Genomic DNA, 19,434 nt, shown 5'->3' with positions numbered 1-19,434 from the left:
TCCTGTTAACCTCAACCTGTCTTTCTCTCACTGGACACATCTGAACTCCAGCACCATGTGTAACCCTACAGTTTATACACACAACTTTTTACATCAATACTACACATTCCTTTCTCTCAGGTCCTCCTGCACACTTCTCACATCTAGGAATCTCCCTGATACACACTGCTGGAAGGAAGTAGTCAAGGAAGGGAGTTTGTGTTTATACGGGAAGCACTGATACACTTACCGTCAACCAATCATGTCAATGGATAGGATAGGATAAGTATCCCTCTCACCCCCCCCTTTAAGATTTAGATGCACTATTGTAAAGTGACTGTTCCACTGGATGTCATAAGGTGAATGCACCAATTTGTAAGTCGCTCTGGATAAGAGCGTCTGCTAAATGACTTAAATGTAATGTAAATGTAAATGTTGATTTATACAAAGCTTTAAAGCTTGCCAGCTTGTAGTCTTGAAACTCGGACATTAGTTACCTTTGGCTCGTTCAGCCATCCCAATGGGAAAAATTAATGGGGGAAAATGAAGGTTTTGGAACAACAAAAATAAGGTCAGCACAGGCTAAGGAGATCTTATACAGTACATTTTGTTCTATGAGATAATAGCAGACAGTTAATATGAATTTCATTAATTATGAAGCCTTTGCAATTGTTGTTCTTTTTTATTACATAAATACTTCAAAATTCACAAGAAGTGATGTTAGCTGATACAGATTGTAGAACAAAACACATAACATCTAAACCTGTGTTTTCAACAGACCTTCCGGCGCCGACAGAGATGGCCGCCTCGCTTTGCATTGCTAGGAAACTATGCTGTATCACAAGCATTTCGCTACACTCGCATTAACATCTGCTAACCACTTGAATTACTTTTTCATTGGCAAGATAAGAAAACTAAGGGATGACATGTCAGCAACAAACACTGACACGACACATCCAAGAATATCGGACCAAATTATGACAGACAAGAATTGTACTTTAGAATTCCATAAAATCAGTGTGGAAGAAGTGAATAAATTATTGTCTATCAACAATAACAAGCCACCGGGGTCTGACAATCTAGATGGAAAATGACTGAGGATAATAGTAGACGATATTGCCACTCCTATTTGCCACATCTTCAATTTAAGCCTACTAGAGAGCGTGTGCCCTCAGGCCTGGAGAGAAGCTAAAGTCATTCTGCTACCCAAGAAGAGTAAAGCCCCTTTACTGGATCAAATAGCCGACCAATCAGGCTGTTACCAACCCTTAGAGAAAATTGTGTTTGACCAGATACAATGCTATTTTACAGTAAACAAATTGACAACAGAATTTCAAGATATTAGCTCGTCACTTAGTATTTTAATGAATGCATAATGGTAAACCTAGACACTTGCATATTATAGTATTCTGAGTGGTGACTGAAGGCTTGTTACCTTGACTAGATTCATCGATACAATCATGGGTCTTTAGCATCACGTAATATTGGAGTCAGAGTCAAAATGTTCTTCACTCTTCACATTCTTCTGGCAACGGTCCATACTTGGTCCCTTACTCTTTTTAATTTGCTTCAATGATCTTCACATTTTTTCCAAATGTGTATTTTGGTCCTGTTTCATCCATCTGATAAATACATTACATTATCAAAGTATGTTTGTCTATTTTATGTTTCTATCTGAAAAGTCCTCTGAGGCGTGTAATGACTTCTCCGAGGAGTGTTGATCAGGGTGGAGGTGGTAGCACATGATGGGGTGGGGGTACGGTCGGGGGGCTCCCCACACGAAGCCTGGTCACTTTTTCAAGGTCATTTTTATGATGTTTCAGAACTACTTGTCAAAACAAGTTACAAATGTATAATTTTCTTTTAAAATAAATAACAGGTCATTCTGATGTGTATGATAGAACACATTTTCAACTCCAAGGACAAAAAAAATCACTATGAGACATTTTCACCCCAAGTGAGACAACCGAGCACCCTGACTCATTGACTATAAGGTCTACAGATTCATTCAGTTTATTTTTTATCAATGTGTGTGTGTCTGTATATATATATATATATATATATATCGATTGTACAGGTGTGTATATTTCAAGAATTCTAATATTTTACTTTTAGATGTGTGTGTGTGTATTGTTAGATATTACTGCACTGTTGGAGCTGGGAACACAAGCATTTCTACACCCACAATAACATCTGCTAAATATGTGTATGTGACCAATGATTACAGTGTGTGTTTGTGTACGAGTACAAGTGCATAGGATTGTGTGTGTAGGTTTGTAATTGGTGGAGGGTGATATGTGCATTAACATTAGTGAGGTAACACATAAAACATTGGTTTAGGTGTTATTACATTATTCATTAAAGTTGTAACTCACCTGATAAAGTAACTTATTACATTAAATGGAAAAAATTATTACTATAACAATTCAACATTTTATCATATCAACAAGATATTACATATACCAGTTTTTTTACATTATAAATCTGTTATTACATTAACCGTTGTTACAAGACACAGTATGCATAGTTACTACCTTGAACTGGAAATTATTATCCAATATATTATGGATTAGATTTAGGATCATTTTAATCAATACAGATTTATAAAATACACAATTTAAACGATAACTTCTTTTTTAGAAGATAATGGATTGAATGTATTGATCAATTGAATACATGAATATAAACCTGTTGTTGAAACATTATTCTACATTATCCCCCTCCCCCCTTTTGCAGCAATTACAGCTGCAAGTCTCTTGGGGTGTCTCTATTTTTGCCCATTCTTCAAGGCAAAACTGCTCCAGCTCCTTCAAGTTGGTTGGATTCCGCTGGTATACATCAATCTTTAAGTTATACCACAGATTCTCAATTGGATTGAGGTCTGGGCTTTGACTAGGCCATTCCAAGACATTTAAATGTTTCCCCCTTAAACCACTCGAGTGTTGCTTTAGCAGTATGTTTAGGGCCATTTCCATTTTTTTATGGATTTAATGGTGCTCCGTTGGATGTTCAAAGTTGCAGATATAATTTTTACAACTCAACCCTGATCTGTACTTCTCCACAACTTCGTCCCGGACCTGTTTGGAGAGCTCCTTGATCTTCATGGTGCCGCTTGTTTGGTGGTGCCCCTTGCTTAGTGGTGTTGCAGACTCTGGGACCTTTCAGAACAGGTGTATACAGTGGGGAGAACAAGTATTTGATACACTGCCGATTTTGCAGGTTTTCCTACTCACAAAGCATGTAGTGGTCTGTAACTTTTTATCATAGGTACACTTCAACTGTGAGAGACGGAATCTAAAACAAAAATCCAGAAAATCACATTGTATGATTTTTAAGTAATTAATTAGCATTTTATTGCCTGACATAAGTATTTGATCACCTACCAACTAGTAAGATTTCCAGCTCTCACAGATCAGTTTTAATTTAAGAAGCCCCCCCTGTTCTCCACTGATTACATGTATTAACTGCACCTGTTTGAACTCATTACCTGTATAAAAGACACTTAGATTGCACACAGGTGTACTTCATTTAGCTAATTATGTGACTTCTGAAGGTAATTGGTTGTACCAGATCATATTTAGAGGCTTCATAGCAAAGGGGGTGAATACATAAGCACACACCACTTTTGTTTAATTTATTTGAATTTTTTTAAACAAGTAATATTTTTCATTTCACTTCACCAATTTGGACTATTTTGTGTATGCCCATTACATGAAATCCAAATAAAAATCTATTTAAATTACAGGTTGTAATACAACAAAATAGGAAAAATGCCAAAGGGCATTGTATGAAAGAAGATACAATTATCAACATCCTCACAGGTTCACTATAACATTTCCTATGATAACATTTATCCATTTAGATCAATATGTGATATTACATAGACACAGGGGAGACCTGATGCTAGATCAGAGCTGCATACTATGCTCCATAGAGGTTACCATGGTGATCAGACTGAGGCAACTGTTTAAGAATGGGAGATGGATATGACTGTTCACTAGATATTTCCTATTGATCCTTTATTTAGTGTACTGGAACCGGTGACAGATAGGAGGGAGAGGAAATACGGCACGTTTTTGTTTTCTGGTGTTTTTTCAATTGCCCTAAATAAGCAAAGCGCTTCCTACATAGACAAACATAGGGTTTCTCTCCAGTGTGTGTTCGCTGGTGTGAATTTAGGGTCCCTGATTGACTGAAGCTCTTCCCACACTGATCACAGCTATAAGGTTTCTCTCCTGTGTGTATGCGCTGGTGTATAGTAAGTTTTTCTGACACAGCAAAGCTCTTCCCACACTGATCACAGCTAAAAGGTTTCTCTCCTGTGTGTTGTCTCTGGTGTATATTCAGGTGTACTGATTGAGCAAAGCTCTTGCCACACTGAGCACATCTATAAGGTTTCACTCCAGTGTGTGTTCGCTGGTGTGAATGTAGTGTTCCTGATTGACTGAAGCTCTTCCCACACTGATCACAGGTGAAAGGTTTCTCTCTAGTGTGTGTTCGATGGTGTCTAGTCAGGGAGGAAGCTACAGCAAAACTCTTCCCACACTTACCACATCTAAAAGGCTTCTCTCCAGTGTGTGTTAGCTGGTGTGTATTCAGGGTGGAAGCTAGAGCAAAGCTCTTCCCACATAGACAGACATAAGGTCTCTCTCCAGTGTGTGTTCGATGGTGTCTAGTCAGGGAGGAAGCTAGAGCAAAGTTCTTTCCACACTGATCACAGCTATAAGGTTTCTCGCCAGTGTGTGTTCGCTGGTGTGAATTTAGGGGCCCTGATTGACTGAAGCCCTTCCCACACTGATCACAGATATAAGATTTATCTCCTGTGTGTATGCACTGGTGTATAGTTAGGGCATCTGATACAGCATAGCTCTTCCCACATTGATCACAGCTATAAGGCTTCACTCCAGTGTGTGTTAGCTTGTGTATGTTTAGGGCTCCCAGATATGAAAAGCTTTTCCCACAATCAAGGCAGGGGTAAGGCTTCTCCCCTGTATGAATTCTCAGGTGATATTTTAAGGTGTTAGAAGCAGCGAAACTCTTCCCACACTGTGAGCAGCAGTACGGTTTCTCTCCGGTGTGAATCCGCTGGTGAATAATGAAGTCACTCCGGTTTGTGAAACTCTTCCCACAGTCAGAGCAGCAGTGGTGAGGTTTCTTCCCCATGTGTCCCTGCTGATGTTTCTTTAGATGTTCTGATCTGGAAAGACTCTTCTCTGTCTCGTCAGCAACATGTGGTTGAGGATGCCCAGAAGATAAGCACCTGCCACTGAGAGAACGACGGTTAGGGGTGTCCCCTGTGAAACAAAGACATTGAATAACTAGGTTTTGGAAACATGGGTCCATAAACAAACACGATAACAAAAAAAATGTAGGTGTTATTTAGCAGACGATGTTATCCAGAGTGATTTACAGGAGCAATCAGGGTTAAGTACCTTGCTCAAGGGCACAGACAGATTTTCTACCAAGTCGGCTCAGAGATCCAAACCAGCAACCTTTCACTTTGTGGCCCAACGCTCTAAACCAAGACTACCTGTCTCTGTTATCATCAATATACACCCAGTTTATTAGATACCCTCCATTCATTAAATTCTATTGACAATTAACTAGCCCCTGAGCGTTTTACTGTTTATAAATCAATAAACAGAAGTTGCAGAAGCAGATTGTGTTCTCATCCACACACCCCATTGTTCTTACTTGATGAAATCAGATCTCCATCCTCCTGTCCTTCTCTCACAGTTCCACTCTGCCCTGGTGTTTTCCTGCAGTCGACCAGCAGCACAGACACCCTCTTCAGATCCAGCAGTAAGGCGCTACCAGGAGAGTTGTGACCAGGGGACTCCGGCAGGGTGGAGGGGGACGGACTAGCTCTGTCCTGGTGACCACAGGAAGTATTGTACATAGAATATCATTAGACCAAACATTTGATTGGTCTAAATCTCTGATTGGTGCATCCTTATAAATACCTCCTTTCTCCTGAAGTGTGTAACTGTTCACTACTTTCCACAAATGTACAGTTTTCAAATCACTTTGGGACATTTCTCAAATGGAAGTGGTATATTTTTTTACTAATGTAAAAACGTATAACACTTGTAATGCCTCCTGTCTTATGTTCAGAACCTTTGAGTATTCATTGGAGTTGAACACATCTTTCACCCCTGAGTTAGTCTTGGTTAACCCAGAACTAATGTCTCACGTAATTGGTCAGCCGCACGATTTAGTTCTGAGTTCATACGTGTTAGGATGAGAGCTTAACAGATGCTGGAATGAAGAGCTCCACCCTTCCCTCTCCAAAAAGTCAATGAACACCAACACCTGCAAAAGCGTTATTCATCATAATAACCAGATGAAAAACCTCAACACCTGAACTACTGCTGCTCATTATGATGTAGTATTTAGAGCTAAATCCATCAATTATTTGGTTTTACCTTCCACCCTAAATTAAATGAATGTAAATTTATACAGTTATCCCCATGTACAATAGAGCCACGTCTTTCTGGTGCCTTTAACAGCCTGTTTCTAGTCTAAAGTGTTGTAGAGTTATGTATCCTATACATTTATATAATCAGGGTTTGGGGGGCATTAGCCCCTCCCCCACCCCAAGCACCACTCCTCTGGAATGACCGTTGACAATTATCCAACACAGGGCTAGTCCACCATCCAGATCAGAGCTGTAAATACAATCAAGCCTGTCTAATGGCAGAGTTGTTAGTTTGGCACTGTTGATAAGCACAGATTTGGCATGACCCTCTCCTTAGGACCATCTGGCAAAACCTTCATTCATTTAAGATTGAATTCGAGTGTCCCTGTGTTGAATTTCCACGAGAATCTCTTCACATACACTACATTCCCAAAAGTATGTGGACACGTGCTCGTTGAACATCTCATTCCAAAATCATGAGCATTAATATGGAGTTGGTCTCTCCTTTGCTGCTATACAGCCTCCACTTCCAGGAAGTCTTTCCACTAGATGTTGGAACATTGCTGCGGGAACTTACTTCAATTCAGCCACAAGTGCATTAGTGAGGTTGGGCACTGATGTTGGGCAATTAGGCCTGGCTTGTGGTCTGCGTTCCAATTCATCCCAAAGGTGTTCGATGGGGTTGAGGTCAGAAGTCTCTCAACAAACTCATCCTACACTCGATCCCTCCGATGTCAACAATTACAGACCAGTATCCCTTCTTTCTTTTCTCTCCAAAACTCTTGAACGTGCCGTCCTTGGCCAGCTCTCCCGCTATCTCTCTCTGAATGACCTTCTTGATCCAAATCAGTCAGGTTTCAAGACTAGTCATTCAACTGAGACTGCTCTCCTCTGTATCACGGAGGCGCTCCGCACTGCTAAAGCTAACTCTCTCTCCTCTGCTCTCATCCTTCTAGATCTATCGGCTGCCTTCGATACTGTGAACCATCAGATCCTCCTCTCCACCCTCTCCGAGTTGGGCATCTCCGGCGCGGCCCACGCTTGGATTGCGTCCTACCTGACAGGTCGCTCCTACCAGGTGGCGTGGCGAGAATCTGTCTCCTCACCACGCGCTCTCACCACTGGTGTCCCCCAGGGCTCTGTTCTTGGCCCTCTCCTATTCTCGCTATACACCAAGTCACTTGGCTCTGTCATAACCTCACATGGTCTCTCTTATCATTGCTATGCAGACGACACACAATTAATCTTCTCCTTTCCCCCTTCTGATGACCAGGTGGCGAATCGCATCTCTGCATGTCTGGCAGACATATCAGTGTGGATGACGGATCACCACCTCAAGCTGAACCTCGGCAAGACGGGCTGCTCTTCCTCCCGGGGAAGGACTGCCCGTTCCATGATCTCGCCATCACGGTTGACAACTCCATTGTGTCCTCCTCCCAGAGCGCCAAGAACCTTGGCGTGATCCTGGACAACACCCTGTCGTTCTCAACTAACATCAAGGCGGTGGCCCGTTCCTGTAGGTTCATGCTCTACAACATCCGCAGAGTACGACCCTGCCTCACACAGGAAGCGGCGCAGGTCCTAATCCAGGCACTTGTCATCTCCCGTCTGGATTACTGCAACTCGCTGTTGGCTGGGCTCCCTGCCTGTGCCATTAAACCCCTTCAACTCATCCAGAACGCCGCAGCCCGTCTGGTGTTCAACCTTCCCAAGTTCTCTCACGTCACCCCGCTCCTCCGTTCTCTCCACTGGCTTCCAGTTGAAGCTCGCATCCGCTACAAGACCATGGTGCTTGCCTACGGAGCTGTGAGGGGAACGGCACCTCAGTACCTCCAGGCTCTGATCAGGCCCTACACCCAAACAAGGGCACTGCGTTCATCCACCTCTGGCCTGCTCGCCTCCCTACCACTGAGGAAGTACAGCTCCCGCTCAGCCCAGTCAAAACTGTTCGCTGCCCTGGCCCCCCAATGGTGGAACAAACTCCCTCACGACGCCAGGACAGCGGAGTCAATCACCACCTTCCGGAGACACCTGAAACCCCACCTCTTTAAGGAATACCTAGGATAGGTTAAGTAATCCCTCTCACCCCACCCCCCTAAGTTTTAGATGCACTATTGTTAAGTGACTGTCCCACTGGATGTCATAAGGTGAATGCACCAATTTGTAAGTCGCTCTGGATAAGAGCGTCTGCTAAATGACTTAAATGTAAATGTAAATGTAAACTATTTCTGTATGGACCTGGCCTTGTGCACGGGGCATTGTCATGCTGAAACAGGAAAGGGCGTTCCCCAAACTTAACACAAAGTTGGAAGCACAGAATCGTCTAAAATGTCATTGCATGCTGTAGCGTTAAGAATTCCCTTCACTGGAACTAAGGGACCTGAACCATGAAAAACATCCCCAGACAAGTATTCCTCCTCCACCAAAACTTTACAGTTGGCACTATGCATTGGAGCAGGTAGCTTTTCCTGGCATCTGCCAAACCCAGATTTGTCATTCGGTGGTGAGCCTTACACCACTCCAGCCGACGCTTGGCATTGCGCATAGTGACCTTAGGCTTGTGTGCAGCTGCTCAGCTATGGAAAGCCATTTCATATTTCTGAATTCCATTATTTTATTGTTAGACATTACTGCACTGTTGGAACTAGGAACAATCAATTCGCTACTGTAGAGGACTGCTAATTCTTATGTAGGTGACATTACTGCTATTGCATTGTTATAACTGAGACAACACATAGCAACGTATTTTCACAGTAAAGCATGTTGGGTCCCCTACAGATAGCTCCCACACACACACACACACACACACACTAACTGCCGAGGACACACAGATAAGACATACACCCACACATTGGGAGGAAGAGACACAGCCTTGACGTGCAGACACAAGCACACACACACACAATCTCCTTCCTAGCCGAAAATTGTGTGACTGAGAACAGCCCGACGAGACCCGGAGGAACGACGGACGGCTCAACAGGACCAATCCAAGAAGACAACACCTCAACTGTGGCCAACCAAAAGACCGTGACTTCCAGACTCAACCTACTTTCTGTACTGTACATAACATGCTTGCAATCTGTTATCGGGGCTTCTTTCTGCTGGTTCCTTGTGAGCCAAATGAATGAGCCCGTATACGTTGTACCAGATATCTTTACTCTGAATAAACTGTCGCTTGTCACATAATTGACCACCTTGTCCGAATCGATCCTTGACCGACTCGCCCTATCTACATATCCCATTATCAACACTACACCCTCAATAAGATATGCCAAGTATGTGTATGGACCAATACAATCTGATTTGATTTGTTTTCTCAGCTAGTTTGAGTTGTGTCCTGTCTGACAGTGAAATATGGCTAGCGTTCACCGTAGCTTGGACTATGGAGTAGCTAGCTAGCGTTTACCGTAGCTTGGACTATGGAGTAGCTAGCTAGCGTTTACCATAGCTTGGACTATGGAGTAGCTAGCTAGCGTTTACCGTAGCTTGGACTATGGAGTAGCTAGCTAGCGTTGCAGAAGTCCATTGCATTGCATGCATTCTAAGGTAGCAGTGTGGCATATTTTGTTTTGAACGGATGTAGTTAATGTAGTTCAATGCTGTGGCGCTTCCAGGCAGCTGCTCGAGAGTAACGTGTTACAATGTTTGAGATGGTTTTTTCATTGTTTTGTGTCACACTGCATACTGTTCCTTGCTCTTTTAACGGATTAAGCATGGCTTTGACAACGATGAATTGTACAAACATTTTCTACGGATTTACAAAAAATATGCACCTCCACTGGCACCACATATCCGAGACAAACTTCAGTGCCTCGGGATAATGCGCGTAAGAAGCAGGGTGAGATGGACTACAGCTGGTAAGGGCAGACGGAGGAAAATACTGACAATAGAAGGTAACAGACCTAAAACACATTAAAAACACAATCGTTCACTTGAACGCAGAATTCTAACTGAATTATGTCACGTCACAAATACTTCCCAGGATGCCCCACGGACCCCGAATGTGCTGGTTTGTAATTCAAGATCATTGATGAACAAAGTGGATGAATTTGATCTGCTTCTTCATTGCAGTAAATGCAGACATTGGATGCGTCACTTAAACTTGGGCCCACGAAAATATCCCAGATTATATCTCTTTTCATATACAACTATCAGCTGTTCAGAAATGACAGGTCCAGAGAGGAGGGGATGAGAGGAGGGGGTGTGGCTATGTATGTGAACCACAGTATGCAGGCAAAGAGAAGAACTGACCCGGAGAAAGAGGAATTTTAGTGTATGTGGCTTCAGCTCCGTCCTAAACGACTCCCCAGCTCATTTTCAACTCTGTTCGTGGGAGTACACTATCATCCACCATGGGCAAATGAGAAAACGCTTCGGTAGAACACAGTGTATTATCTCATCAACACTGTCGATGTGATCAGGATGTCCTATACCTAAAGTGTCAAACCCATGTTCAACGAGTGACTGGAGGCCCATCTCTCTAACGTCATGCCTTGGAAAAATCCAGAACTTCATTAAAAGAAAAGTCAAGCCAACAGTTTTATCTGAGTGCACAAATCAGTATGCCTACCTCCCAAACTCCAGCGATACTACCGTCCTTGTGAAAGCCACACACTCCTGGCTGACAACTACAGACTCCAAACATACCAACAATTTTGAGGTTGTTACTTGCTGATATGTCCAAAGCCTTTGATCGAGTAGATCACGCAAAGCTCCTGCAACATCTGTTTGACATTGAACTGTGTCCAAGGTTACTAGCCTGGCTCAGAAGATACACCACAGGAAGAAGACAGAGGGTGATGGTTACTAGCCTGGCTCCACAGCTACACAACAGTTAGAAGGCAGAGGGTGATGGTTACTAGCCTGGCTCCACAGCTACACCACAGGAAGAAGGCAGAGGGTGATGGTTACTAGCCTGGCTCCACAACAGGAAGAAGACAGAGGGTGATGGTTACTAGCCTGGCTCCACAACAGGAAGAAGGCAGAGGGTGATGATTATTAGCCTGGCTCCACAGCTACACAACAGGAAGAAGACAGAGGTTGATGGTTACTAGCCTGGCTCCACAGCTACACAACAGTTAGAAGGCAGAGGTTGATGGTTACTAGCCTGGCTCCACAGCTACACAACAGGAAGAAGGCAGAGGATGATGATTACTAGCCTGGCTCCACAACAGGTAGAAGGCAGAGGGTGATGGTTACTAGCCTGGCTCCACAGCTACACCACAGGAAGAAGGCAGAGGGCGATGGTTACTAGCCTGGCTCCACAGCTACACAACAGGAAGAAGGCAGAGGGTGATGGTTACTAGCCTGGCTCCACAACAGGTAGAAGGCAGAGGGTGATGATTACTAGCCTGGCTCCACAGCTACACCACAGGAAGAAGGCAGAGGGTGATGGTTATTAGCCTGGATCCACAGTTACACAACAGGAAGAAGGCAGAGGTTGATGATTACTAGCCTGGCTCCACAGCTACACAACAGGAAGAAGGCAGAGGTTGATGATTACTAGCCTGGCTCCACAGCTACACAACAGGAAGAAGGCAGAGGTTGATGATTACTAGCCTGGCTCCACAGCTACACAACAGGAAGAAGGCAGAGGTTGATGATTACTAGCCTGGCTCCACAGCTACACAACAGGAAGAAGACAGAGGGTGATGGTTACTAGCCTGGCTCCACAACAGGAAGAAGGCAGAGGGTGATAGTTACTAGCCTGGCTCCACAGCTACACCACAGGAAGAAGGCAGAGGGTGATGGTTACTAGCCTGGCTCCACAACAGGTAGAAGGCAGAGGGTGATGGTTACTAGCCTGGCTCCACAGCTACACAACAGGAAGAAGGCAGAGGGTGATGATTACTAGCCTGGCTCCACAGCAGGTAGAAGGCAGAGGGTGATAGTTACTAGCCTGGCTCCACAGCTACACAACAGGAAGAAGGCAGAGGTTGATGATTACTAGCCTGGCTCCACAGCAGGTAGAAGGCAGAGGGTGATGGTTACTAGCCTGGCTCCACAGCTACACAACAGGAAGAAGGCAGAGGTTGATGATTACTAGCCTGGCTCCACAGCAGGTAGAAGGCAGAGGGTGATGGTTACTAGCCTGGCTCCACAGCTACACAACAGGAAGAAGGCAGAGGGTGATGGTTACTAGCCTGGCTCCACAGCTACACAACAGGAAGAAGGCAGAGGGTGATGGTTACTAGCCTGGCTCCACAGCTACACAACAGGAAGAAGGCAGAGGGTGATGGTTACTAGCCTGGCTCCACAGCTACACAACAGGAAGAAGGCAGAGGGTGATGGTTATTAGCCTGGCTCCACAGCTACACAACAGGAAGAAGGCAGAGGTTGATGATTACTAGCCTGGCTCCACAGCTACACAACAGGAAGAAGGCAGAGGTTGATGATTACTAGCCTGGCTCCACAGCTACACAACAGGAAGAAGGCAGAGGGTGATGGTTATTAGCCTGGCTCCACAGCTACACAACAGGAAGAAGGCAGAGGGTGATAGTTACTAGCCTGGCTCCACAGCTACACAACAGGAAGAAGGCAGAGGTTGATGATTACTAGCCTGGCTCCACAGCTACACAACAGGAAGAAGGCAGAGGTTGATGATTACTAGCCTGGCTCCACAGCTACACCACAGGAAGAAGGCAGAGGTTGATGATTACTAGCCTGGCTCCACAACAGGAAGAAGGCAGAGGTTGATGGTTATTAGCCTGGCTCCACAGCTACACAACAGGAAGAAGGCAGAGGTTGATGATTACTAGCCTGGCTCCACAACAGGAAGAAGGCAGAGGTTGATGATTACTAGCCTGGCTCCACAGCTACACAACAGGAAGAAGGCAGAGGTTGATGATTACTAGCCTGGCTCCACAACAGGTAGAAGGCAGAGGGTGATGGTTACTAGCCTGGCTCCACAACAGGTAGAAGGCAGAGGTTGATGATTTACTAGCCTGGCTCCACAACAGGAAGAAGGCAGAGGTTGATGGTTACTAGCCTGGCTCCACAACAGGAAGAAGGCAGAGGTTGATGATTACTAGCCTGGCTCCACAACAGGAATGATTAAGGCACAACAGGAAGAGGGTTGATGATTACTAGCCTGGCTCCACAGCTACACAACAGGAAGAAGGCAGAGGTTGATGATTACTAGCCTGGCTCCACAGCTACACAACAGGAAGAAGGCAGAGGTTGATGGTTACTAGCCTGGCTCCACAACAGGTAGAAGGCAGAGGTTGATGATTACTAGCCTGGCTCCACAACAGGAAGAAGGCAGAGGTTGATGGTTACTAGCCTGGCTCCACAGCTACACAACAGGAAGAAGGCAGAGGGTGATGATTACTAGCCTGGCTCCACAGCTACACAACAGGAAGAAGGCAGAGGTTGATGATTACTAGCCTGGCTCCACAACAGGAAGAAGGCAGAGGTTGATGATTTACTAGCCTGGCTCCACAGCTACACCACAGGTAGCTGATAGCAGTGGGTATAAGAGTGGGGAACGACGACAAAAAAGCCATTTCAGAATGTGAGGGGTCATGTCACCCCGCCCCCAGTGAAAGATGCGCTCCTGATTGTATGTATATTGTAGTTGTCACTGTAGTAGACTAAGCACATAGGTGATTAGAAGAAATATCAAGACTGTTTCAAGGACAGCTTTTTCCCCCCATTTACGTAACATCGCACAAAATCGGTATCTTTCTGTCCAAAAATGATGCAGAAAAATGTATCCATGCTTTTGTCACTTCTAGATTAGACTACTGCAATGCTCTACTTTCCAGCTACCCGGATAAAGCACTAAATAAACTTCAGTTAGTGCTAAACACAGCTGCTAGAATCTTGACTAGAACCAAAAGATGTAATCATATTACTCCAGTGCTAGCCTCCACACTGGCTTCCTGTTAAGGCAAGGGCTGATTTCAAGGTTTTACTGCTAACCTACAAAGTATTACATGGGCTTGCTCCTATCCATCTTTCCGAATTCGTCCTGCCGTACATACCTACATGTACGCTCCGGTCACAAGACGCAGGCCTCCTTAGTGTCCCAAGAATTTCTAAGCAAACAGCTGGAGGCAGGGCTTTCTCCAAAAGAGCTCCATTTTTATAGAATGGTCTGCCTACCCATGTGAGAGACACAGACTCGGTCTCAACCTTTAAGTCTTTACTGAAGACTCATCTCTTCAGTGGGTCATATGATTGAGTGTAGTCTGGCCCAGGGGTGTGAAGGTGAACAGAAAGGAGCTGGAGCGACGAATCGCCCTTGCTGTCTCTGCCTGGCCAGTTCCCCTTTCCACTGGGATTCTCTGCCTCTAACCCTATTAGCTGAGTCACTGTCTTACTTGTGGTCTTCCATGCCTTCCCTAGGAGGGGTGCGTCACTTGAGTGGATTGAGTCACTGATGTGATCTTCCTGTCCGGGTTGGCGCCCCCCTCGGGTTCGCGCTGTGGGGGAGATCTTCGTGGGCTATACAAGGCCTTGTCTCAGAGTAGTAGGATGGTGGCGGAAGATAGCCATCTAGTGGTGTGGGGGCTGTGCTTTGGTAAAGTGGGTGGGGTTAAATCCTGCCTGTTTGGCCCTGTCTGGGGGTATCGTCGGATGGGGTCACAGTGTCTCCCGACCCCTCCTATCTCAGACTCCAGTATTTATGCTGCAACAGTATATGTGTCAGGGGGCTAGAGTCAGTTTGTTAGATCTGGAGTATTTCTTCTGTTTTATCCAGTGTGAATTTAAGTTCTCTCTGTCCTAAGACCATGCCTCAGGTCTCTCTCTCTCTCTCATTTCCTCCTGAGGTGCTGACCTGTTGCACCTATACAACCACTGGGATTATTATTATTTGTCCCTGCTGGTCATCTATAAACATTTGAACATCTTGGCCATGCTTTGTTATAATCTCCACCTGGCACAGCCAGAAGAGGACTGGCCACCCCTCAGAGCCTGGTTCCTCTCTAGGTTCCTCTCTAGGTTCCTCTCTAGGTTCCTGCCTTTCTAGAGAGTGTTTTCTAGCCACCGTGCTTCTACATCTGCATTAATTGCGGTTTGGGGTTTTAGGCTGGGTTTCTGTACAGCACTTTGTGACATCGGCTGATGTAAAAAAGGCTTTATAAATACATTTGATTGAATGATTAGATTATGTTGAAATGGTGCTTGAATAGTGGAGGCAGCGCCTGTTTTCTTTGCGTTAACAATAATTCAATAGTTGTTGAGTCGTCTGAAAGCATCCGAAACATTCACTTGCTTGACCATTCTGTAGGTCATGTAACTGTTAGTTACATGGAACATATTTTGTTAACTTCACCGGAAAGACGTTGCACTCCGGTTTTATGATTACACAAAAAGGTGTGGTTGTATTTATTCTGCCACGGTCGTCTTGTCACGGCTGTGTCAAGGCATATGAACTAATAGGTTAGAGCAAACAATAAAATATCCCAAGTTTTTAATTACCGTCATTGTTTATTTTGTCCAGCTGTTCAAATGTAAATGGATGATCAAAGATGACGAAAATAGGCCTAGACATGTTTACACCACAGTAAGCATAATGTAAAATAAAACTTACCCGATCCATCGTTGAAGCTATTTTTTCTTCAACATTTCTTCTTCTTCAAAAAAAAGTGACAGTAAATCTGTAGCTAGACTCCACTACAGTTACTTTCTTTGTTACAGCGTTCAGATAAACAACAGCTATACCAGAGCAATCAAACGTCCTTTTAAATATCAAAACTAGATTTAATTTGTGACAATAAAATGTCTGATATAGGCTAACCTAACTTCAGAAAGATCATGGATAAGATCTTACCTGATCTATTAAAGTCAGGAAAACGTTCAACACCCTATTCGCCAATAATCCTGCTGTCTGTTATCGTCTAACTCTATACGAGTCTGTTGAAACAACGTCCTCTTCGAGAGTCCAGATAGTTGTAATTCTCTAAGGCCCAGTAATGGACGCCTATGAAATACCAGACTGATAACAGCAGCGCTGTCCGTGCAGCGAACCAGAAAAACCCAAAGTATGTTCAATCCGACGTCTGCAGTTGTCATGCAGCACTTAACAGCAATGCAATCTCCGCAGTTGTCAATGTACTTATACTTCCGTTTCACCGAGCTGCCTCGAAGCAGTTGAGAAGGAAGTGGGCTTCTTCTTCTTTGGTATTATGGCGGTCCGCCATAAACAATTGTTATAGGTTCATACCTCCACCTAGTGTATTGGCTGTGCATCAGTCTACTATTCTGTATTATTAATTCATTGCACTTTGTGAAAAACCAACTAACCCTACACCCATTTAAACGTCATTATTCCACTACTTTGGCCCTCTGATTCAACACCAGGCCAGCAGCCTGGGAGGACAGGATATTATCGTTCAAAACACATTATAACTCTGCAGTAAAATATTGTACACCCAAGTACTTCTCTGCAGCTGCCACCACAACATCTATCCACTGTGTTTTACATTCTACACCTGCGGTACAGTTGACAACCATGGCCATGAACGCCCAAAAAGTATTGTTGGTGTTGCTTTTTCTTTTTTTGTGTGTCGCACTGCATACTGTTCCTTGCTCTTTTAACGGATTAATTAAGCATGGCTTTGACAACGATGAATTGTACAAACATTGTAGAATACTCATCACTGCTGGAAGGAAGTAGTCAAGAGACGACGTTTGTGTTTATACAGGAAGTACCGCCCCCAATTACCGTCAACCAATCATGTCAATGTTGAGCTAAACAGAGCTTCAGATCTCGCCAGTTTGTAGAATTAATATATATAATATATATAACAATGAAATGAGTTACCTTTGGCTCGTTCAGCCATCCTAATGGGAAAAATAGGGTCAGCACTGGCTGAGGAGATCTTATACGTTTGTTCTATGAGATAACAGCAGTCAGTTAATATGACCTTTATTAACAATGAAGCCTTTATGTGATGTTAATGCTTTTTTTATTGCATAATTGACATTAGCTAATAAAGATTGATGAACAAAACGAACAAGACAGTGTTCCCCATAGTCTTTGTCCAGCGAATCATGGCAAAATGAGTGCCTATAGAAAGATGCCATTACTATTTCTCTCTATAGAGCCCCACAGTGGATGAGTCATAATACCCTTAAAATCAAATGGTCAAACTAGGAAATGGTTCCAATTGCTTTCCACCATTCACTTTACCCATAGGGGATTTTCCATAGATTTACCCTGGAGAGACATTTTGAGAACCATTTCAATCTCTCTCGGACAAGGTGACTTTTATCAATATAATCGTCTCTATTTACACTAAAATTTTGCAAACGCTAATTAGGATAAAAGTAGACATCATGCAAAACTACAAACCCTTAAAAGCTCCTGCACATCATCTCCAGCTGACACCTCCAGCTGACACCTCTTGCCTGTGACAGGTCACAGAATTGTCCATTTTAAAAAGGTAATTGATTGCAAGATATTAGCTGTTGTCCCTTAGTCTTTTAATGAATGCATAATGGTAAACCTAGACACTTGCATCGTATAGTATTCTGAGTGGTGACTCAAGGCTTGTTACCTTGACTAGATTCATTGATACAATTATGGGTCTTTAGCATCACGTAATATTTGGAGTCAAAATATTCTTCACTCTTCACATTCTTCTGGCAACGGTCCATACTTGGTCCCTTACTCTTTTTAATTTGCTTCAATGATCTTCATCTTTTCCTAACATGTATTTTGGTCCTGTTTCATCCAACTGACAACACCTGACATTATCAAAGTATTTTTTGTCTATTTTATGTTTCTATCTGAAAATATTTTTCACTCTTACAGTCTTCTGACAACAGAGGCGTTGGGTGGGGGTCCGGTCTGGGGTTCTCCCCGCCCGAGGCCTGGACACTTTTGAAAGGTAATTTATGACGTTTCAGGACCAATTGTCAAACAAAGTTTAAATGTATAATTTTGGTTTAAAAGCTATGACAGCTCATTTTGATATGTATACTAGAGGTCAAATGTCAACTTTCTGTCAATCTGAACATTCTAAAGATGTGTGTGATGGACAGCTATAAATCTAATATTTCCAATGATATATGATTAAAGGGTAAACATGAGTAATAACCTGATGTACTGTATGCTGACATTGTCATAGGGGTTTTACCCTATGGGCAAACTGAAAGGGATGAATAGAAATAGGGATAAACACACAGAAAGCTACCATTGCTGCTGTGATAGAATACATGTTCAACTCCAGGGACATGGCCCTTCAAACAAACCCTATGAGACATTTTCAACCCGAGGTGAGTGTTATGCAGGTGAATGAGGACCCAAAAGCGACTTGGCGAAAACAGAGTTTTTAATCCAGTAAAGTTACTTTACAAACAAAAGGCATAATACTACTCGTAATGACGAGAACAGACTGGAGACTTGATCAAGAACTGCAGGTTGCCTCGGGAAGGCACTTGAACGTAGCAGACTCAGACACCTGCTCACCACGCAGCATCTGAGGGAAACACGACACGACAGGGCAATACATAGACACAGCACGGTGAACAATAGACAAGGATCCGACAGGGCAGGAACGGAAAACAAGGAGAGAAATAGGGACTCCAATCAGGGAAAAGAATAGGGAACAGGTGTGGGAAGACTAAATGATTGATTAGGGGAATAGGAACAGCTGGGAGCAGGAACGGAACGATAGAGAGAAGAGAGAGAGGAAGGGAGAGAGAAAAAGGGGAACGAACCTAAAAAGACCAGCAGGGGGAAAATGAACAGAGGGAAAAAGCCAAAATGACAAGACAATCTAAGACAAAACATGACAGTACCCCCCCACTCACCGAGCGCCTCCTGGCGCACTCGAGGAGGAATCCTGGCGGCAACGGAGGAAATCATCAATGAGTGAACGGTCCAGCACGTCCCGAGACGGAACCCAACTCCTCTCCTCAGGACCGTAACCCTCCCAATCCACTAAGTATTGATGACCCCGTCCCCGAGAACGCATGTCCATGATCTTACGTACCTTGTAAATAGGTGCGCTCTCGACAAGGACGGGAGGGGGAGGGAAGACGAACGGGGTGCGAAGAAAGGGCTTGACACAGGAGACATGGAA

General features: G+C 44.0%; 1 protein-coding gene across 1 annotated transcript; it reads right to left on the bottom strand.

Annotated features, from left to right (window-relative positions):
* Positions 1-3,569: 3,569 nt before the first annotated feature.
* Positions 3,570-17,001, bottom strand: LOC124019019 (zinc finger protein 664-like). Its single transcript, XM_046334368.1, has 4 exons — positions 16,176-17,001; positions 15,936-15,978; positions 5,674-5,851; positions 3,570-5,273 (listed from the first exon to the last, which is right to left on the bottom strand). The coding sequence occupies exons 2-4, from the start codon at positions 15,942-15,944 to the stop codon at positions 4,003-4,005; spliced, it is 1,458 nt and encodes a 485-aa protein (XP_046190324.1). The 5' UTR covers positions 15,945-15,978; positions 16,176-17,001; the 3' UTR covers positions 3,570-4,002.
* Between the last annotated feature and the right edge of the window lie 2,433 nt (positions 17,002-19,434).

The sequence above is a fragment of the Oncorhynchus gorbuscha genome, unplaced genomic scaffold, assembly GCF_021184085.1.
Source record: "Oncorhynchus gorbuscha isolate QuinsamMale2020 ecotype Even-year unplaced genomic scaffold, OgorEven_v1.0 Un_scaffold_601, whole genome shotgun sequence".
Taxonomy (NCBI): domain Eukaryota; kingdom Metazoa; phylum Chordata; class Actinopteri; order Salmoniformes; family Salmonidae; genus Oncorhynchus; species Oncorhynchus gorbuscha.
This window is presented reverse-complemented; position numbering and strand designations above follow the sequence as displayed.

Excerpts from the sequence above, each read along its gene's own strand:
- LOC124019019 (XM_046334368.1), bottom strand. Across the intron at positions 5,274-5,673 it reads TGGAGATCTGATTTCATCAA|GGGACACCCCTAACCGTCGT; the intron begins GTAAGAACAATG and ends TTTGTTTCACAG.